This window comes from Oncorhynchus masou, unplaced genomic scaffold (assembly GCF_036934945.1).
Source record: "Oncorhynchus masou masou isolate Uvic2021 unplaced genomic scaffold, UVic_Omas_1.1 unplaced_scaffold_1525, whole genome shotgun sequence".
Classification (NCBI taxonomy): Eukaryota; Metazoa; Chordata; class Actinopteri; order Salmoniformes; family Salmonidae; genus Oncorhynchus; species Oncorhynchus masou.
The window spans coordinates 20,976-39,429 of NW_027005279.1; the positions used below are offsets into that span (position 1 = coordinate 20,976).

An 18,454-nucleotide genomic window follows, 5' to 3' on the forward strand; every position below is an offset into this window, starting at 1 on the left:
ACAGGGCGATCTCTGCCTTCTGCTTGGCGATGTCTGCAGCTAGCTCTAACCCCGACTACTGTTACCACAGCAACAGAGATCAACACCACGGGTCTGTTTCTCACCTGGACAGGGCGATCTCTGCCTTCTGCTTGGCGATGTCTGCAGCTAGCTCTAACCCCGACTACTGTTACCACAGCAACAGAGATCAACACCACGGGTCTGTTTCTCACCTGGACAGGGCGATCTCTGCCTTCTGCTTGGCGATGTCTGCAGCTAGCTCTAACCCCGACTACTGTTACCACAGCAACAGAGATCAACACCTCATGGGTCTGTTTCTCACCTGGACAGGGCGATCTCTGCCTTCTGCTTGGCGATGTCTGCAGCTAGCTCTAACCCCGACTACTGTTACCACAGCAACAGAGATCAACACCACTGGTCTGTTTCTCACCTGGACAGGGCGATCTCTGCCTTCTGCTTGGCGATGTCTGCAGCCAGCTCTAACCCCGACTACTGTTACCACAGCAACAGAGATCAACACCACTGGTCTGTTTCTCACCTGGACAGGGCGATCTCTGCCTTCTGCTTGGCGATGTCTGCAGCTAGCTCTAACCCCGACTACTGTTACCACAGCAACAGAGATCAACACCATGGGTCTGTTTCTCACCTGGACAGGGCGATCTCTGCCTTCTGCTTGGCGATGTCTGCAGCTAGCTCTAACCCCGACTACTGTTACCACAGCAACAGAGATCAACACCACTGGTCTGTTTCTCACCTGGACAGGGCGATCTCTGCCTTCTGCTTGGCGATGTCTGCAGCTAGCTCTAACCCCGACTACTGTTACCACAGCAACAGAGATCAACACCACTGGTCTGTTTCTCACCTGGACAGGGCGATCTCTGCCTTCTGCTTGGCGATGTCTGCAGCTAGCTCTAACCCCGACTACTGTTACCACAGCAACAGAGATCAACACCATGGGTCTGTTTCTCACCTGGACAGGGCGATCTCTGCCTTCTGCTTGGCGATGTCTGCAGCCTTCTCAGCCGCTTCCACAGCCCGCTCCACCTTCTCCCTGATCTTACTGGCTCTCAGAGGAATCAGGTTCTTCCGCTTCCCGCTGACCAGCGCGTTCTGCTTGTACTTCCCTTCCTCTTTGGTGCTGTCGGGGAACGTTGTACAGCCGTAACCATGGCGCTTGTTGGCCACCCACTCCCCCTCGTAGCGTAGACCGCTGGAGCGCCGGCTCACGCCCCAACCCGCCCGCTGGTCACTGCGCCACTCGCCGGCGTAGGCCTCGGTGACCGTGGCATCCACAGGAGCACCCTGCTCGCCGTCCTGGCTAGCGTTGGAGTGGATGTCGGAGGCTGCAGAGGAGACGGTGCTCATGCCGGCCTCGCTGCAGAACGAGCTCTGTTTACTCAGCTGGCTGGCCAGGGAACTCTTGGACTCGGAGCGACGCAGCTTCAGACCACTCAGGATCGACTGGCGGAAACGGCCTGGGATATGAAACGACACGACGTTATTTATCCTACAAAATACCATGCAACTTTACAGAAATGGACCACTGACATACAAACACAAGCGTGACATAATAACGCAACGCAACGGGGAATCCAGTCCATGTCAAAGTACCAATAGATTTTACTAGAAAAGCAGGGCTAATGGATATTGAAGTATTAGCTCATGGAGCCCGACCAGCTGCCCACAAACAGCACATCAGAAGTCTCACCTTTCCTCTTCCCTCGACGGTCCGCCTCGCTGGGCGCAGTCAGAGCGAAGCCCCCCCTCCCCACGGGACTCCCGACCAGCCCGCCCCCCACCACCGCGTCGGCAGGCGAGACGACGGTCCCGGCACCGTCCTCCAGCGGGGTGGGGGGGCCGTGGCTGTGCTCGGAGCGGAGGGAGTTTATGGACGTGCGGAGCGGGTAGAGGATGACGGCCGCCATGCCGTATGGTACGCTCTGCCGGACCCCATAGCCGTGCCGCATCCCCCCCAGCCACTGGCCCTGGAACGTACCTACATGGGAGAGTCACAGGGGTCAGATTATAGGAGAGAGTCACAGGGGTCAGATTATAGGAGAGAGTCACAGGGGTCAGATTATAGGAGAGAGTCACAGGGGTCAGATTATAGGAGAGAGTCACAGGGGTCAGATTATAGGAGAGAGTCACAGGGGTCAGATTATAGGAGAGAGTCACAGGGTCAGATTACAGGAGAGAGTCACAGGGGTCAGATTATAGGAGAGGGTCACAGGGGTCAGATTACAGGAGAGAGTCACAGGGGTCAGATTATAGGAGAGAGTCACAGGGGTCAGATTACAGGAGAGAGTCACAGGGGTCAGATTATAGGAGAGAGTCACAGGGGTCAGATTACAGGAGAGAGTCACAGGGGTCAGATTATAGGAGAGAGTCACAGGGGTCAGATTATAGGAGAGAGTCACAGGGGTCAGATTACAGGAGAGAGTCACAGGGGTCAGATTATAGGAGAGAGTCACAGGGGTCAGATTATAGGAGAGAGTCACAGGGGTCAGATTACAGGAGAGAGTCACAGGGGTCAGATTATAGGAGAGAGTCACAGGGGTCAGATTACAGGAGAGCGTCACAAGGGTCAGATTATAGGAGAGAGTCACAGGGGTCAGATTACAGGAGAGAGTCACAGTGGTCAGATTATAGGAGAGAGTCACAGGGGTCAGATTATAGGAGAGAGTCACAGGGGTCAGATTATAGGAGAGAGTCACAGGGGTCAGATTATAGGAGAGAGTCACAGGGGTCAGATTATAGGAGAGAGTCACAGGGGTCAGATTATAGGAGAGAGTCACAGGGGTCAGATTATAGGAGAGAGTCACAGGGGTCAGATTACAGGAGAGAGTCACAGGGGTCAGATTATAGGAGAGAGTCACAGGGGTCAGATTATAGGAGAGAGTCACAGGGGTCAGATTAGGAGAGAGTCACAGGGGTCAGATTACAGGAGAGAGTCACAGGGGTCAGATTACAGGAGAGAGTCACAAGGGTCAGATTATAGGAGAGAGTCACAGGGGTCAGATTATAGGAGAGAGTCACAGGGTCAGATTACAGGAGAGAGTCACAGGGGTCAGATTATAGGAGAGAGTCACAGGGGTCAGATTATAGGAGAGAGTCACAGGGGTCAGATTATAGGAGAGAGTCACAGGGGTCAGATTATAGGAGAGAGTCACAGGGGTCAGATTATAGGAGAGAGTCACAGGGGTCAGATTATAGGAGAGAGTCACAGGGGTCAGATTATAGGAGAGAGTCTGAGGGGTCAGATTACAGGAGAGAGTCACAGGGGTCAGATTATAAACCACTGGCCCAGGGGTCAGATTACAGGAGAGAGTCACAGGGTCAGATTATAGGAGAGAGTCTGGAGGGGTCAGATTACAAAACCAATTAGGTCACAGGGGTCAGATTACAGGAGAGCGTCACAAGGGTCAGATTATAGGAGAGAGTCACAGGGGTCAGATTATAGGAGAGAGTCACAGGGGCAGATTACAGGAGAGAGTCACCGGAATGGTCAGATTATGGAAAGAGTCACAGGGGTCAGATTACAGGAGAGAGTCACAGGGTCAGATTATAGGAGAGAGTCACAGGGTCAGATTATTCCAGGAGAGAGTCACAGGTGTCAGATTATAGGAGAGATTATCTCAGGGGTCAGGATTATAGGAGAGAGCCACCTGGTTTACTGCAGATTATAGGAGAGAGTCACAGGGGAGATTATGAGGAGAATGGAGGGGAACCACAGGGTCAGATTATAGGAGAGAGTCACAGGGGTCAGATTATAAGAGAGTCACAGGGGTCAGATTGTGGAACCTGCAAGTGTCTATGGTGAAGCAAGATGGCCCTGGAAGCCCCTGAGAAGAGTCACAGGGATCAGATTGTCCTGGGCGATGACACAGGGACTCCGTGGCCACAACATCAAAACCAACTTTTAGGGTCAACCCCCCAACCATTGGCCCTGGAACTCCTCAGGAGAGGAGTCAGCAGGGAACATTAGGAAAATCTGCCAGGCTCCCACCTCAGTATTGAATACATGGAACACTATCAATTCCTGTTTGTGTCACGGCCCCCACGTCCCCAACCACTGGCCCTGGAACATACCTAAAGGCAAAAAATGAGTAACATGGGTGACAAATAAAATTGATTTGATTTGATTTGATATTTAGGAGTCCGCACCATAGAACCATGGGACAATCTGGACCCTGGAACATCAAAAAAACTGAAATCATAATGGGATTCAAATTATAGGGCGATCTGAGGGCACGATTGCACCACAAAACCATTTAGGTCACCCCCAACCACTGGCCCTGGAACGTACCCAGGAGAGGAACAGAGGTCAAATTATAGGGCGATCTGAGGGCACGCATTGCACCACAAACCAATTAGGTCCCCCCCGGAATGGTGCATGGATGGAAAGAGGCATAACCAGAGGAGCCCCCCCCCCCAAGAGTTGGTAACAGGAAGTGACTAACTGATATCACAGACATGGCTTGATTTATTCCAAAGATCAACATTGGGCCTATCCAGAGGAGGAGGATTATCTCATGTCAGCTGGGCAAGGCATTGGCTAGACCTGGTTTACCAGAGGAGGCGGATGTTTCTCGACCAGAAGAGCTTTTATGATGGGATGAATCCAGGGAACCACTGTGTGTTTATATGAAGAGCAATATGGGGACATAAGAGGTCTAAGGCTGATCATACCCAGTGGAACCGGAAGTGTCTATGGTGAAGCAAGATGGAGAGCCCCTGAGAAATCCAAGGATGCGGATGTTTCCAAAGAGCTGACACAGGGACTTGGCTAGACCTCAAGTGCAATAACTTTTTGTTTTTACTTGGCACAAGCTGGGACAGGAGCTTCCTCAAGAGGAATCTAGCAGGAACATTGGAGAAAACAAGTCCAGAGCTCCCAAAGAGCTGTTGAATACATGGAACAGGCCTATCAATTCCAGAGGTTCACGGCGACACGTCTCGAAGAGCTGTCCAAGGCTTGCCAAAGAAAGGCAAAAATGTGGTAACCATGTGTATGTGACAAATAAAATTTGGCTTGATTTCAAACCCATGAGTCGGATGCATAGAAACTGGGCAAGGCATTGGCAAGAACATCAAGCCCAGAAATCGGATGGATTTCTCGAAGAGCTGGGCAAGGCATTGGCTAGACCTCAAACCCAGAGGAGGCGGATGGCTACAGCTGGCAAACATTTCTGGACATCTCAAGTCCAGAGGAGGCGTTTGTCATCTGAAGTACTGGGCAAGACATTGGAACAGACCTCAAACCCAGAGGACACGGATATTTCTCGAAGAACTGGGCAAGGCATTGGCTAGACTTCAAATCCAGAGGAGGCGGATGTTTCTCGAAGAGCTGGGCAAGGCATTGGTTAGACCTCAAATCCAGAGGAGGCGGATGTTTCTCGAAGAGCTGGGCAAGGCATTGGCTCGACCTCAAACCCAGAGGAGGCGGATGTTTCTCGAAGAGCTGGGCAAGGCATTGGTTAGACCTCAAATCCAGAAGAGGCGGATGTTTCTCGAAGAGCTGGGCAAGGCATTGGCTAGACCTCAAACCCAGAGGAGGCGGATGTTTCTCAAAGAGCTGGGCAAGGCATTGGCTAGACCTCAAGTCCAGAGGAGGCGGATGTTTCTCAAAGAGCTGGGCAAGGCATTGGCTAGACCTCAAATCCAGAGGAGGCGGATCTTTCTCGAAGAGCTGGGCAAGGCATTGGCTAGACCTCAAACCCAGAGGAGGCGGATGTTTCTCGAAGAGCTGGGCAAGGCATTGGCTAGACCTCAAGTCCAGAGGAGGCGGATGTTTCTCGAAGAGCTGGGCAAGGCATTGGCTAGACCTCAAGCCCAGAGGAGGCGGATGTTTCTCGAAGAGCTGGGCAAGGCATTGGCTAGACCTCAAACCCAGAGGAGGCGGATGTTTCTCGAAGAACTGGGCAAGGCATTGGCTAGACCTCAAGTCCAGAGGAGGCGGATGTTTTTCGAAGTACTGGGCAAGGCATTGGCTAGACCTCAAACCCAGAGGAGGCGGATATTTCTCGAAGAGCTGGGCAAGGCATTGGCTCGACCTCAAACCCAGAGGAGGCGGATGTTTCTCGAAGAGCTGGGCAAGGCATTGGTTAGACCTCAAATCCAGAAGAGGCGGATGTTTCTCGAAGAGCTGGGCAAGGCATTGGCTCGACCTCAAACCCAGAGGAGGCGGATGTTTCTCGAAGAGCTGGGCAAGGCATTGGTTAGACCTCAAATCCAGAAGAGGCGGATGTTTCTCGAAGAGCTGGGCAAGGCATTGGCTCGACCTCAAACCCAGAGGAGGCGTCACATCCCAAGGACCCCAGCCTCTGCAGCCGTCGTGAGGAGGATTCAGGAGGAGGATGCTGGTGCCCCATCCGCCCGACCCACAGAACCAACTACTCCAATACAGGAAGTAAGTGTGAGCGATGTTGTTGCATGTGTGTGTGTCTGACTCTCCTACCTTGGCTTGCTGTAACCATAGATGTGAGTGAGATGTTAGTAAAATCCCTGAACTAGGAGTTTTCATTATTCTACATTACAGCCACAAGCAACAAGAAGAAGCGTTGCGATGTGTGTGGGCCCAAGATAGACAGGAAGTCACAGTACACATACATCAAGTGCAATGAATTGTCACACGCTGATCTGTTTCACCTGTCTTGTGATTGTCTCCACCCCCTCCAGGTGTCGCTTATTTTCCATTTATCCCTGTGTTTCCTGTCTCTGTGCCCCAGTGTATTTATCCCTGTGTTTCCTGTCTCTGTGCCCCAGTGTATTTATCCCTGTGTTTCCTGTCTCTCTGCACCAGTGTATTTATCCCTGTGTTTCCTGTCTCTCTGTCCCAGTGTATTTATCCCTGTGTTTCCTGTCTCTCTGTGCCAGTGTATTTATCCCTGTGTTTCCTGTCTCTCTGTGTCAGTGTATTTATCCCTGTGTTTCCTGTCTCTCTGTGCCAGTTCGTCTTGTATGTTTTTCAAGTCAACCAGCGTTTTTCCTTACTCCTGCTCCTCTTCTCTTTTTCTAGTCCTCATGATTTTTTGACCCTTTGTCCGTTTCCTGGACTCCGTACCCGCCTACCTGACCATTCTGCCTGCCCTGACCTCGAGCATTCTGCCTGCCCCCTGACCTCGCCCTGACCTCGAGCCTGCCTGACCGTTCTGCCTGCCCTGACCTCGAGCCTGCCTGACCATTCTGCCTGCCCTGACCTCGAGCCTGCCTGACCATTCTGCCTGCCCTGACCTCGAGCCTGCCTGCCACTCTGTACCTGCCTGCCTGACCATTCTGCCTGCCCTGACCTTGAGCCTGCCTGACCGTTCTGCCTTCCCTGACCTCGAGCCTGCCTGACCATTCTGCCTGCCCTGACCTCGAGCCTGCCTGACCACTCTGCCTGCCCTGACCTCGAGCCTGCCTGCCCTGACCTCGAGCCTACCTGAACATTCTGCCTACCCTGATCTCGAGCCTGCCTGCCACTCTGTACCTCCTGGACTCTGAACTGGGTTTGACCTTTTGCCTGTCCACGACCATTCTCTTGCCTCCCCCTTTTGGAATGCGTGTCTGCGTGTTGGATTGCGTGTCTGCGTGTTGGATTGTGTGTCTGCGTGTTGGATTGTGTGTCTGCGTGTTGGATTGTGTGTCTGCGTGTTGGATTGTGTGTCTGCGTGTTGGATTGTGTGTCTGCGTGTTGGATTGTGTGTCTGCGTGTTGGATTGCGTGTCTGCGTGTTGGATTGTGTGTCTGCGTGTTGGATTGTGTGTCTGCGTGTTGGATTGTGTGTCTGCGTGTTGGATTGTGTGTCTGCGTGTTGGATTGCGTGTCTGCGTGTTGGATTGCGTGTCTGCGTGTTGGATTGCGTGTCTGCGTGTTGGATTGTGTGTCTGCGTGTTGGATTGTGTGTCTGCGTGTTGGATTGTGTGTCTGCGTGTTGGATTGTGTGTCTGCGTGTTGATTGCGTGTCTGCGTGTTGGATTGTGTGTCTGCGTGTTGGATTGTGTGTCTGCGTGTTGGATTGCGTGTCTGCGTGTTGGATTGTGTGTCTGCGTGTTGGATTGCGTGTCTGCGTGTTGGATTGTGTGTCTGCGTGTTGGATTGTGTGTCTGCGTGTTGGATTGTGTGTCTGCATCTGGGTCTCGTCTTGTGCACTTATATAAATACACTTGCAAAACACAGAAACTCTGTCTCTCATGTGGTGTGTCAACTGGCCTTACTTTGTGTTCAATGGGGCTCATTTATCATTTCCATAAAATAGTGTATGTAAAATCTGTCCTTCCAATTTGTTCAGTTCAAAGCAATAAACATCAATAGTGATGAAAACCTTGTTTCATTTATATTTGTTTAAGATAAACATTCTTTATTCCACCCATGTCTTGATTGTAATTACATCACGTCATGACAACAGTTTAAATATCATGGACCGCACATCACGTCATGACAACACGCCACGACAACCGTTTAAATATCATGGACAGCACATCATGTTATGATAACAGGTTAAATATCACGGACCGCAATGCTCTCTACCTCAGGCAAAATCATGTTTTTCATTTTCCATTGATTAAAACTAAGATATCAGGTTTTATTTCACAACTTGGCTGAAGCCCGACCGCAAATAATGATCCGTTTAATCTTATGTTGTTTTATACAGTGGATTGTTTAAAGAGCGTTTCCATCTCATTTCAGTAGTGAGGCTTTTAACGCGAACATATACACGTTTAGTGCCGGGATAGGCCTAATAAACGGTATTTCACCTCCATTTCAATCATCTAAAAACAGAGGAATGACATGTCGTGAACCTTCGCTGTGGTGTGTCTGTCAAAGTTTAAGAGATCGGGACCTGTCCATGGTGCTGAAATGCAGATCGCAATAGACAAAGCTATGCTGCGCCGACCCCATGTAAATACCGATTCATGTTTTTAGCCGACACTCCACACAATATTACATGTGTAGCTGTTGGTATAGCGACAATAGCACGTTTATTGGGTTGTGGAAAATGTGTCAGCTCGTTCGTGCTATATTAATCTCCCAGGTGAGAGACCGAAGAGAGAGAGGTGCTCTCTCTCGTGACGCAGTCTTTATTTTTATTTATTTTTTATCTAATTCTGGAGTGTTATTACGGTCGCCTCCGCTACTTCATAAACCAAATAACACCAAGGTTATCTGCTGGTATGTAAACCATTGCGGTACATCTGATATTAGACTACAGGCTACGCTGTTAAACAACCTCTAGCGACACCAATACAGCAGCTACGGATCTGGTTTCCATGGTCCCCTCTGCATCACTTATTGACCCCTCTCTCTCTACCTTTCACTATATCACTATCTCTTCCTCTCTTCCTCCCTCACTTTACCTCCCTCTCTCTATCTCCCTCTCTTCCTCCCTCACTCTACCTCCCTCTCTTCCTCCCTCACTCTGCCTACCGCTCTTCCTCCCTCACTCTACCTCCCTCTCTTCCTCCCTCACTCTACCTACCTCTCTTCCTCCCTCCCTCACTCTACCTACCTCTCCTCCTCCCTCTCTCTACCTACCTCTCTTCCTTCCTCACTCTACCTAGATCTCTTCCTCCCTCACTCTACCTACCTCTCTTCCTCCCTCACTCTACCTCCCTCTCTTCCTCCCTCCCTCACTCTACCTACCTCTCTTCCTTCCTCACTCTACCTCCCTCTCTTCCTCCCTCACTCTACCTCCCCTCTTCCTTCCTCACTCTACCTACCTCTTCCTCCCTCACTCTACCTCCCTCTCTTCCTCCCTCCTCCCTCACTCTACCTACCTCTCTTCCTCCCTCCCTCACTCTACTCTACCTCTCCTCCTCCTCACTCTACCTCCCTCTCTTCCTCCCTCACTCTACCTACCTCTTCCTCCAACACTCTACCTACCTCTTCCTTCCTCCCTCACTCTACCTACCTCTCTGCCTCCCTCACTCTACCTCCCTCTCGACATTCCCTCAATCTCTACCTCTCTTCCTCCCTCACTCTACCTCCCTCTCTTCCTCCCTCACTCTACCTACCTCTCTTCCTCCCTCACTCTACCTCCCTCTCGACCTTTCCCTATCTACCTCTCTTCCTCCCTCACTCTACCTCCCTCTCTTCCTCCCTCACTCTACCTCCCTCTCTTCCTCCCTCACTCTACCTACCTCTCTTCCTCCCTCACTCTGCCTACCTCTCTCCCTCCCTCACTCACTCTACCTCTTCCTCCCTCACTCTACCTCCCTCTCTTCCTCCCTCCCCACTCTACCTAGATCTCTTCCTCCCTCTATCTACCTCCCTCTCTTCCTTCCTCACTCTACCCTACCTCTCTTCCTCCCTCATTCTACCTCCCTCTCTACCTTTCCCTATCTCTACCTCTCTTCCTCCCTCAATCTACCTCCCTCTCTTCCTCCCTCACTCTGCCTCCTCGGGGCTTCCTCCCTCACTCTACCTACCTCTTCCTCCCTCACTCTACCTACCTCTCTCCCTCCCTCACTCTACCTACCTTCCTTCCTCCCTCACTTTACCTACCTCTCTTCCTCCCTCACTCTACCTACCTCTCTTCCTCCCTCACTCAACCCACCTCTTCCTCCTCACACTACCTCCTCTCTTCCTCCCTCACTCTTCCTCCCTCTCTTCCTCTCCTCTACCTCCCTCTCTTCCTCCCTCACTCTACCTACCTCTCTTCCTCCCTCACTCTACCCCTTCCTCTCTTCCTCCCTCACTCTACCTACCTCTCTTCCTCCCTCACTCTACCTCCCCTTCTTCCTCCCTCTCCCTCACTCTACCTCCCTCTCTTCCTCCCTCACTCTGCCTCCCTCTCTTCCTCCCTCACTCTACCTCCCTCTCTTCCTCCCTCACTCTACCTACCTCTCTTCCTCCCTCACTCTACCTACCTCTCTTCCTCCCTCACTCTACCTACCTCTCTTCCTCCCTCACTCTACATCCCTCTATTCCTCCCTCCCTCACTCTACCTACCTCTCTTCCTTCCTCACTCTACCTTCCTCTCTTCCTCCCTCACTCTACCTAACTCCCTTCCTCCCTCAATCCACCTACCTCTCTTCCTCCCTCACTTTACCTCCCTCTCTTCCTCCCTCACTCTACCTACCTCTCTTCCTCCCTCACTCTACCTCCCTCTCTTCCTCCCTCCCTCACTCTACCTCCCTCTCTTCCTCCTCACTCTACCTATCTCTCTTCCTCCCTCACTCCACCTACCTCTTCCTCCCTCCCTCACTCTACCTTCCTCTCTTCCTCCCTCACTCTACCTACCTCTCTTCCTCCCTCACTCCACCTACCTCTCTTCCTCCCTCACTCTACCTACCTATCTTCCTTCCTCACTCTACCTCCTCACTTCCTCCCTCACTTTACCTCTCTCTCTCTTCCTCCCTCACTCTACCTACCTCTCTTCCTCCCTCACTCTACCTCCTCTCTTCCCTCCCTCACTCTACCTACCTCTCTTCCTCCCTCCTGCACTCTACCTCCCTCGCTTCCTCCCTCACTCTACCTACCTCTCTTCTTCCCTCACTCTACCTCCCTCTTTTCCTCCCTCACTCTACCTCCCTCTCTTCCTCCCTCACTCCACCTCCCTCTCTTCCTCCCTCACTCTACCTCCCTCTCTTCCTCCCTCACTCTACTTACCTCTCTTCCTCCCTCACTCTACCCCCCTCTCTTCCTCCCTCACTCTATCCCCCTCTCTTCCTTCCTCACTCTACCTCCCTCTCTTCCTCCCTCACTCTACCTACCTTTCTTCCTCCCTCACTTACCTCCCCTCTCTTCCTCCCCTCACTCTACCCCTCTCTTCCTTCCTCTCTCACTCTACCTACCTCTCTTCCTCCCTCACTCTTTCCCCCTCTCTTCCTTCCTCACTCTACCTCCGTCTCTTCCTCCCTCACTCTACCTACCTCTCTTCCTCCCTCACTCTACCTCCCTCTCTTCCTCCCTCACTCTACCCCCCTCTCTTCCTCCCTCACTCTATCCCCCTCTCTTCCTTCCTCACTCTACCTCCCTCTCTTCCTCCCTCACTCTACCTACCTTTCTTCCTCCCTCACTCTACCTCCCTCTCTTCCTCCTCACTCTACCCCCTCTTCCTTCCTCTCTCACTCTACCTCCCTCTCTTCCTCCCTCACCCACCTCCCTCTCTTCCTCCCCACTCTACCTCCTCTCTTCCTCCCTCACTCTACTTTACCTCTCTTCCTCCTCACTCTTACCCCCTCTCTTCCTCCTCACTCTATCCCCCTCTCTTCCTTCCTCACTCTTACCTCCCTCTTCCTCCCTCACTCTACCTACCTCTCTTCCCCCTCACTCTACCCCCTCTCTTCCTTCCTCTCTCACTCTACCTCCTTCCTTCCTCCCCTCACTCTACCTCCCTCTTCCTCCCTCACTCTACCTCCCTCTCTTCCTTCCTCCCTCTCTCACTCTACCCCCTCTCTTCCTTCCTCCCTCACTCTACCTCCCTCTCTTCCTCCTCACTCTACCCCCTCTCTTCCTTCCTCTCTCACTCTACCCCCTCTCTCTTCCTTCCTCTCTCACTCTACCTACCTCTCTTCCTCCCTCACTCTACCCCTCTCTTCCTTCCCCCAGCACCCCTCCCTGCCTCTCTCGGCTCATCCCGGTTTAGTGCAATGGAGTTGCTTTGGTTTTCAAACGGCCTAGATTAGGGACAGTTTGACATTTACTGTGTGTGTTGGGGGGGGGCAGATGTCTCTTTATATTACATTGGAGTGGATGAACATGCGCAGTTAGCCTACAGGACACCTTTTAAGTAGCCGAGTGAAATGAATACATTTTAAAAGTTAAGTTAAGTGACCAATATTTAGACAATATTGAAGCGTTTGAGGTCAAGGAATAGCTACTCTGATTGTTAAGGAGGCAGAACGCTACGTTAATCTTTCCTGAATAACTGGGCCTGCTGGGCGCATGAGACTGTGTGGCTACACAATGTAGGACGACTTGGGAGAATGACGACGGGCAGCAGACAGCGTATCAGAGGGAAAATACAGCCAGACTGTCCTGTACGGTGCCTTATCGAGATCAGGAGTAGAGCCACAATTCATCCAGACGGAATGAAACATTCAAATATCGGGGCTTTTGCGCCATTATTCAATGACATTTTCACTTCAGTTCACAGCATTTCACTCACTTGAAAACAATAATGCAGTATTCATTTTAATGTGGTTATGTAGGCTAGTCTAGGGAGGATCATTGTGATTATGTAGGCTAGTCTAGGGAGGATCATTGTGATTATGTAGGCTAGTCTAGAGAGGATCATTGTGATTATGTAGGCTAGTCTAGGGAGGATCATTGTGGTGTTGTAGGCTAGTTTAGGGAGGATCATTGTGTTGTTGTAGGCTAGTTTAGGAGGATCATTGTGTTGTTGTAGACTAGTTTAGGGAGGATCATTGTGATTATGTAGGCTAGTTTAGGGAGGATCATTGTGTTGTTGTAGGCTAGTCTAGGAGGATCATTGTGGTGTTGTAGGCTAGTCTAGGGAGGATCATTGTGTTGTTGTAGGCTAGTCTAGGGAGGATCATTGTGTTGTTGTAGGCTAGTCTAGGGAGGATCATTGTGTTGTTGTAGACTAGTCTAGGGAGGATCATTGTGGTGTTGTAGGCTAGTCTAGAGAGGATCATTGTGTTGTTGTAGTCTAGTCGAGGGAGGATCATTGTGGTGTTGTAGGCTAGTCTAGGGAGGATCATTGTGGTGTTGTAGGCTAGTCTAGGGAGGATCATTGTGGTTATGTAGGCTAGTCTAGTCTAGGGAGGATCATTGTGTTGTTGTAGGCTAGTCTAGGGAGGATCATTGTGGTGTTGTAGACTAGTCTAGGGAGGATCATTGTGTTGTTGTAGGCTAGTCTAGGGAGGATCATTGTGGTGTTGTAGGCTAGTCTAGGGAGGATCATTGTGATTATGTAGGCTAGTCTAGGGAGGATCATTGTGATTATGTAGGCTAGTCTGGAGGATCATTGTGGTGTTGTAGGCTAGTCTAGAGAGGATCATTGTGTTGTTGTAGACTAGTCGAGGGAGGATCATTGTGGTGTTGTAGGCTAGTCTAGGGAGGATCATTGTGTTGTTGTAGGCTAGTCTAGGGAGGATCATTGTTGTTAAAGCTAGTCTAGGGAATGATCATTGTGGTTATGTAGGCTAGTCTAGTCTAGGGAGGATCATTGTGTTGTTGTAGGCTAGTCTAGGGAGGATCATTGTGTTGTTGTAGACTAGTCTAGGGAGGATCATTGTGGTGTTGTAGGCTAGTCTAGAGAGGATCATTGTGTCATAGGCTAGTTTAGGGAAGATCATTGTGGTGTTGTAGACTAGTCTAGTGCAGGGAGGATCATTGTGTCATAGGCTAGTTTAGGGAAGATCATTGTGTTGTTGTAGACTAGTCTAGCGAGGAGGCTAGGATCACCCATTGTGTCGTAGGCTAGTTTATGGGGATCATTGTCACTAAAGCCATACAAATGTAATTAGCTGATACGTTATTTTAAAAAGAGAGGCGAGCCAGCGAAAGAGAAAAAAATCATCATAAAAATCGAATAAAAGTTGTACCCATTTTAATAATACTAAACATCTTCTGTACAACACCTAGCGACCTCACCAATATATTTGAGCCTTTTGGTATTCCCACTTATGACACCAACGCACCGAACGGCAGGACAAGGGAGTGAAACCGGTCATTGGCGTGAAAGGAAAACCCCCATAATGCATCCTGCCAATAGGGTGGACCCACTCTCTATATGAGGGAATCCTATGTACAGTAAATTACATTTGTTTGAGCTGCGTGTCTTCACTCTTCTTTTATGTGTAAGGCTAGTCTAGGATGGCCTCTCCACTGCACCTGGCCTCTCCTCTGCACCTGGCCTCTCCTCTGTACCTGGCCTCTCCTCTGTACCTGGCCTCTCCTCTGCACCTGGCTCTCCTCTGCACCTGGCCTCTCCCCTACACCTGGCCTCTCCTCTACACCTGGCCTCTCCTCTGCACCTGGCCCTCCTCTGCACCTGGCCTCTCCTCTGCACCTGGCCTCTCCTCTGCACCTGGCCTCTCCTCTGCACCTGGCCTCTCCTCTGTACCTGGCCTCTCCTCTGCGCCTGGCCTCTCCCTCTGTACCTGGCCTCTCCTCTGTACCTGGCCTCTCCTCTACACCTGGCCTCTCCTCTGTACCTGGCCTCCTCTGTACCTGGCCTCTCCTTTGTACCTGGCCTCTCCTCTGCACCTGGCCTCTCCTCTGTACCTGGCCTCTCCTCTGTACCTGGCCTCTCCACTGCACCTGGCCTCTCCACTTCACCTGGCCTCTTCTCTGTACCTGGCCTCTCCACTGCACCTGGCCTCTCCTTTGCATCTGGCCTCTCCTCTGTAGCTGGCCTCTCATCTGTAGCTGGCCTCTCCTCTGCACCTGGCCTCTCCTCTGTAGCTGGACTCTCCTCTGTAGTTGGCCTCTCCTCTGTAGCTGTCCTCTCCTCTGCACCTGGTCACTCCTCTGCACCTGGTCACTCCTCTGCACCTGGTCACTCCTCTGCACCTGGCCTCTCCGCTGTACCTGGTCTCTCCTCTGTACCTGGCCTCTCCTCTGTAGCTGGCCTCTCCTCTGTAGCTGGCCTCTCCGCTGCCAATCAGTTATTCCTCTACGTTCTTGTGGATTTATATAGAAAATTGATGCAGATTTGAATGATTTTATGTGTGGCATGATTGCTAGTTAACCTTTTGCGGATCTGGACAAACGATCCACCTACCACTATTGTCACTGTGTACAGAGGGCAGGATAGAGTTGACTGTATACTAAACGTGTAGAAAAGTGTAGAGCATAAGGGAAATACCAAAACACCTTGATAGGGGAGGAGCGTGCAGGCAGATTAGGAAACGTGGCTATATTGAAGAAAATATTTTGTTAAACCTGCAAAATGGGAATGTAAACCAGGAGAAAATGCACTACCCTCCCCTGTGCCTAATAATACAAATAAATAAAAATCCCCCATCACTCCCCAAAGCAAAACAAAAAGCTAGACAAACCTCCCTTATTTTGGACCGGCCCACCTCAGTCAATTTCAAACTGTCCCTTTGCGCCCAAGTCAGAAAACCCCAGTGACAATGCCAAAGCACCAATCAGGGCGCAGAACACAGAGAGAGTCTCCAGTGACAGGCTGACCTGCTGTCCTGCGTTACCATGGCGATTTACAGTACAGAGGCGTCTGTGGTATAATGCAGAGAGCGAGAGAGGGATGGGGGAGAAAGAATGGATATGTATATAGTAGGAAGAAATAGAGGAGGAGGAATAGGGAGGAGGAAGAATAGAGGAGGGGGAATAGAGGAGGAGGAATAGAGGAAGAATAGAGGAGGGGGAATAGAGGAGGTAGATGGAGGAGGGGGAATAGAGGAGGAGGAATAGAGGAGGAGGAATAGAGGAGGAGGAATAGAGGAGGGGGAATAGAGGAGGGGAAATAGAGGAGGGGGAATAGAGAAGGAAGAATAGAGGAGGGGGAATAGAGGTGGGGGAATAGAGGAGGAAGAATAGAGGAGGGGGAATAGAGGAGGGAGAATAGAGGAGGAAGAATAGAGGAGGGGGAATAGAGGAGGAAGAATAGAGAAGGGGATATAGAGGAGGGGGAATAGAGGAGGAAGAATAGAGAAGGGGGAATAGAGGAGGGGGAATAGAGGAGGAGGAATAGAGGAGGGGGAATAGAGGAGGGGGAATAGAGGAGGAAGAATAGAGGAGGGGGAATAGAGGAGAGAGGAATAGAGGAGGAAGAATAAAGGAGGGGGAATAGAGGAGAGGGGAATAAAGGAGGAAGAATAGAGGAGGGGATATAGAGGAGGGGGAATAGAGGAGGAAGAATAGAGGAGGGGAATAGAGGAGGAAGAATAGAGGAGGGGGAATAGAAGAGAGGGGAATAGAGGAGGAAGAATAGAGGAGGGGATATAGAGGAGGGGGAATAGAGGAGGGGGAATAGAGGAGGGGGAATAGAGGAGGGGGAATAGAGGAGGGGGAATAGAGGAGGGGGAATAGAGGAGGGGGAATAGAGGAGGGGGAATAGAGGAGAGAGGAATAGAGGAGGAAGAATAGAGGAGGGGGAATAGAGGAGAAAGAATAGAGGAGGGGGAATAGAGGAGGGGGAATAGAGGAGGGGGAATAGAGGAGGGGGAATAGAGGAGGGGGAATAGAGGGAGGGGGAATAGAGGAGGAAGAATAGAGGAGGGGGAATAGAGGAGAGGGGAATAGAGGAGGAAGAATAGAGGAGAGGGGAATAGAGGAGGAAGAATAGAGGAGAGGGGAATAGAGGAGGAAGAATAGAGGAGGAGGAATAGAGGAGGGGGAATAGGGGAGGGAGAATAGAAGAGGGAAGAATATAGGAGGGGGGATAGAGGAGGGGGAATAGAGCAGGGGGAATAGAGCAGGGGGAATAGAGGAGGAGGAATAGAGGAGGGGGAATAGAGGAGGGATGAATAGAGAAGGGGGGAATAGAGGAGGGGGAATAGAGGAGGAGGCATAGAGGAGAAGGCATAGAGGGGGTGAATAGAGGAGGAAGAATAGAGGAGAGGGGAATAGAGGAGGAAGAATAGAGGGGGAGAGAGAGGAGGGGGAATAGATGAGGATGAATAGAGGAGGGGGAATAGAGGAGAGGGGAATAGAGGAGGAAGAATAGAGGAGGTGTAATAGAGGCGGGGGAATAGAGGAGGAAGAATAGAGGAGGGGGAATAGAGGAGAGGGGAATAGAGGAGGGGGAATAGAGGAGGAAGAATAGAGGAGGGGGAATAGAGGAGGGGGAATAGAGGAGGAAGAATAGAGGAGGGGGAATAGAGGAGGGGGAATAGAGGAAGAAGAATAGAGGAGGGGGAATAGAGGAGAGAGGAATAGAGGAGGAAGAATAGAGGAGAGGGGAATAGAGGAGGAAGAATAGAGGAGAGGGGAATAGAGGAGGAAGAATAGAGGAGGAGGAATAGAGGAGGGGGAATAGAGGGGGAATAGAGGAGGAAGAATAGAGGATGGGGAATAGATGAGGAAGAATAGAGGAGAGAGGAATAGAGGAGGGAGAATAGGGGAGAGGGGAATAGAGGAGGGGGAATAGAGGAGGGGGAATAGAGATGCTGAGAGGATATAACAATTCAACAGGCTTCAGATAAGATGGTGGCAGGCAGTCAGATGCTATATACATGTAAAAACACTGATGCATTTCAGTTAGCTGACATTACTGGCAGCATCATTGTTTGTCTTTGCGTGGTAACATGTACTATACTGCTAGCCCACATTAAGTGTTCTGCTTTCACATCACTTTATTACAGAACTGGAAATAGCAATATAGCCTACATACTCTGTCTTTGTAAAGATTGCACACACACATAGGGCCTAGCCCAGATCCAGACAGAGTCCTGAATGTTCTCTAGGATCTAGTGCCAGTCAGCAGGGACTCCTCTCTGATTCAGCTAGCCCAGATCCAGTCAGAGTCCTGAATGTTCTCTAGGATCTAGTGCCAGTCTGCAGGGACTCCTCTCTGATTCAGCTAGCCCAGATCCAG

At 50.9% G+C, this 18,454-nt stretch overlaps 1 protein-coding gene across 1 annotated transcript in view; it reads right to left on the reverse strand.

Moving 5' to 3' along the window:
* Positions 1–966: 966 nt before the first annotated feature.
* LOC135531125 (junctophilin-3-like) overlaps positions 967–18,454 on the reverse strand; it is a 45,829-nt gene continuing 28,341 nt past the window's right edge. The window contains exons 2-3 of the mRNA XM_064959241.1: positions 1,709–1,996; positions 967–1,475 (exon numbers count right to left, since the gene is read on the reverse strand). Of these exons, the coding sequence (XP_064815313.1) occupies positions 967–1,475; positions 1,709–1,996 (797 nt within the window). The remainder of the gene's footprint in view (positions 1,476–1,708; positions 1,997–18,454) is intronic.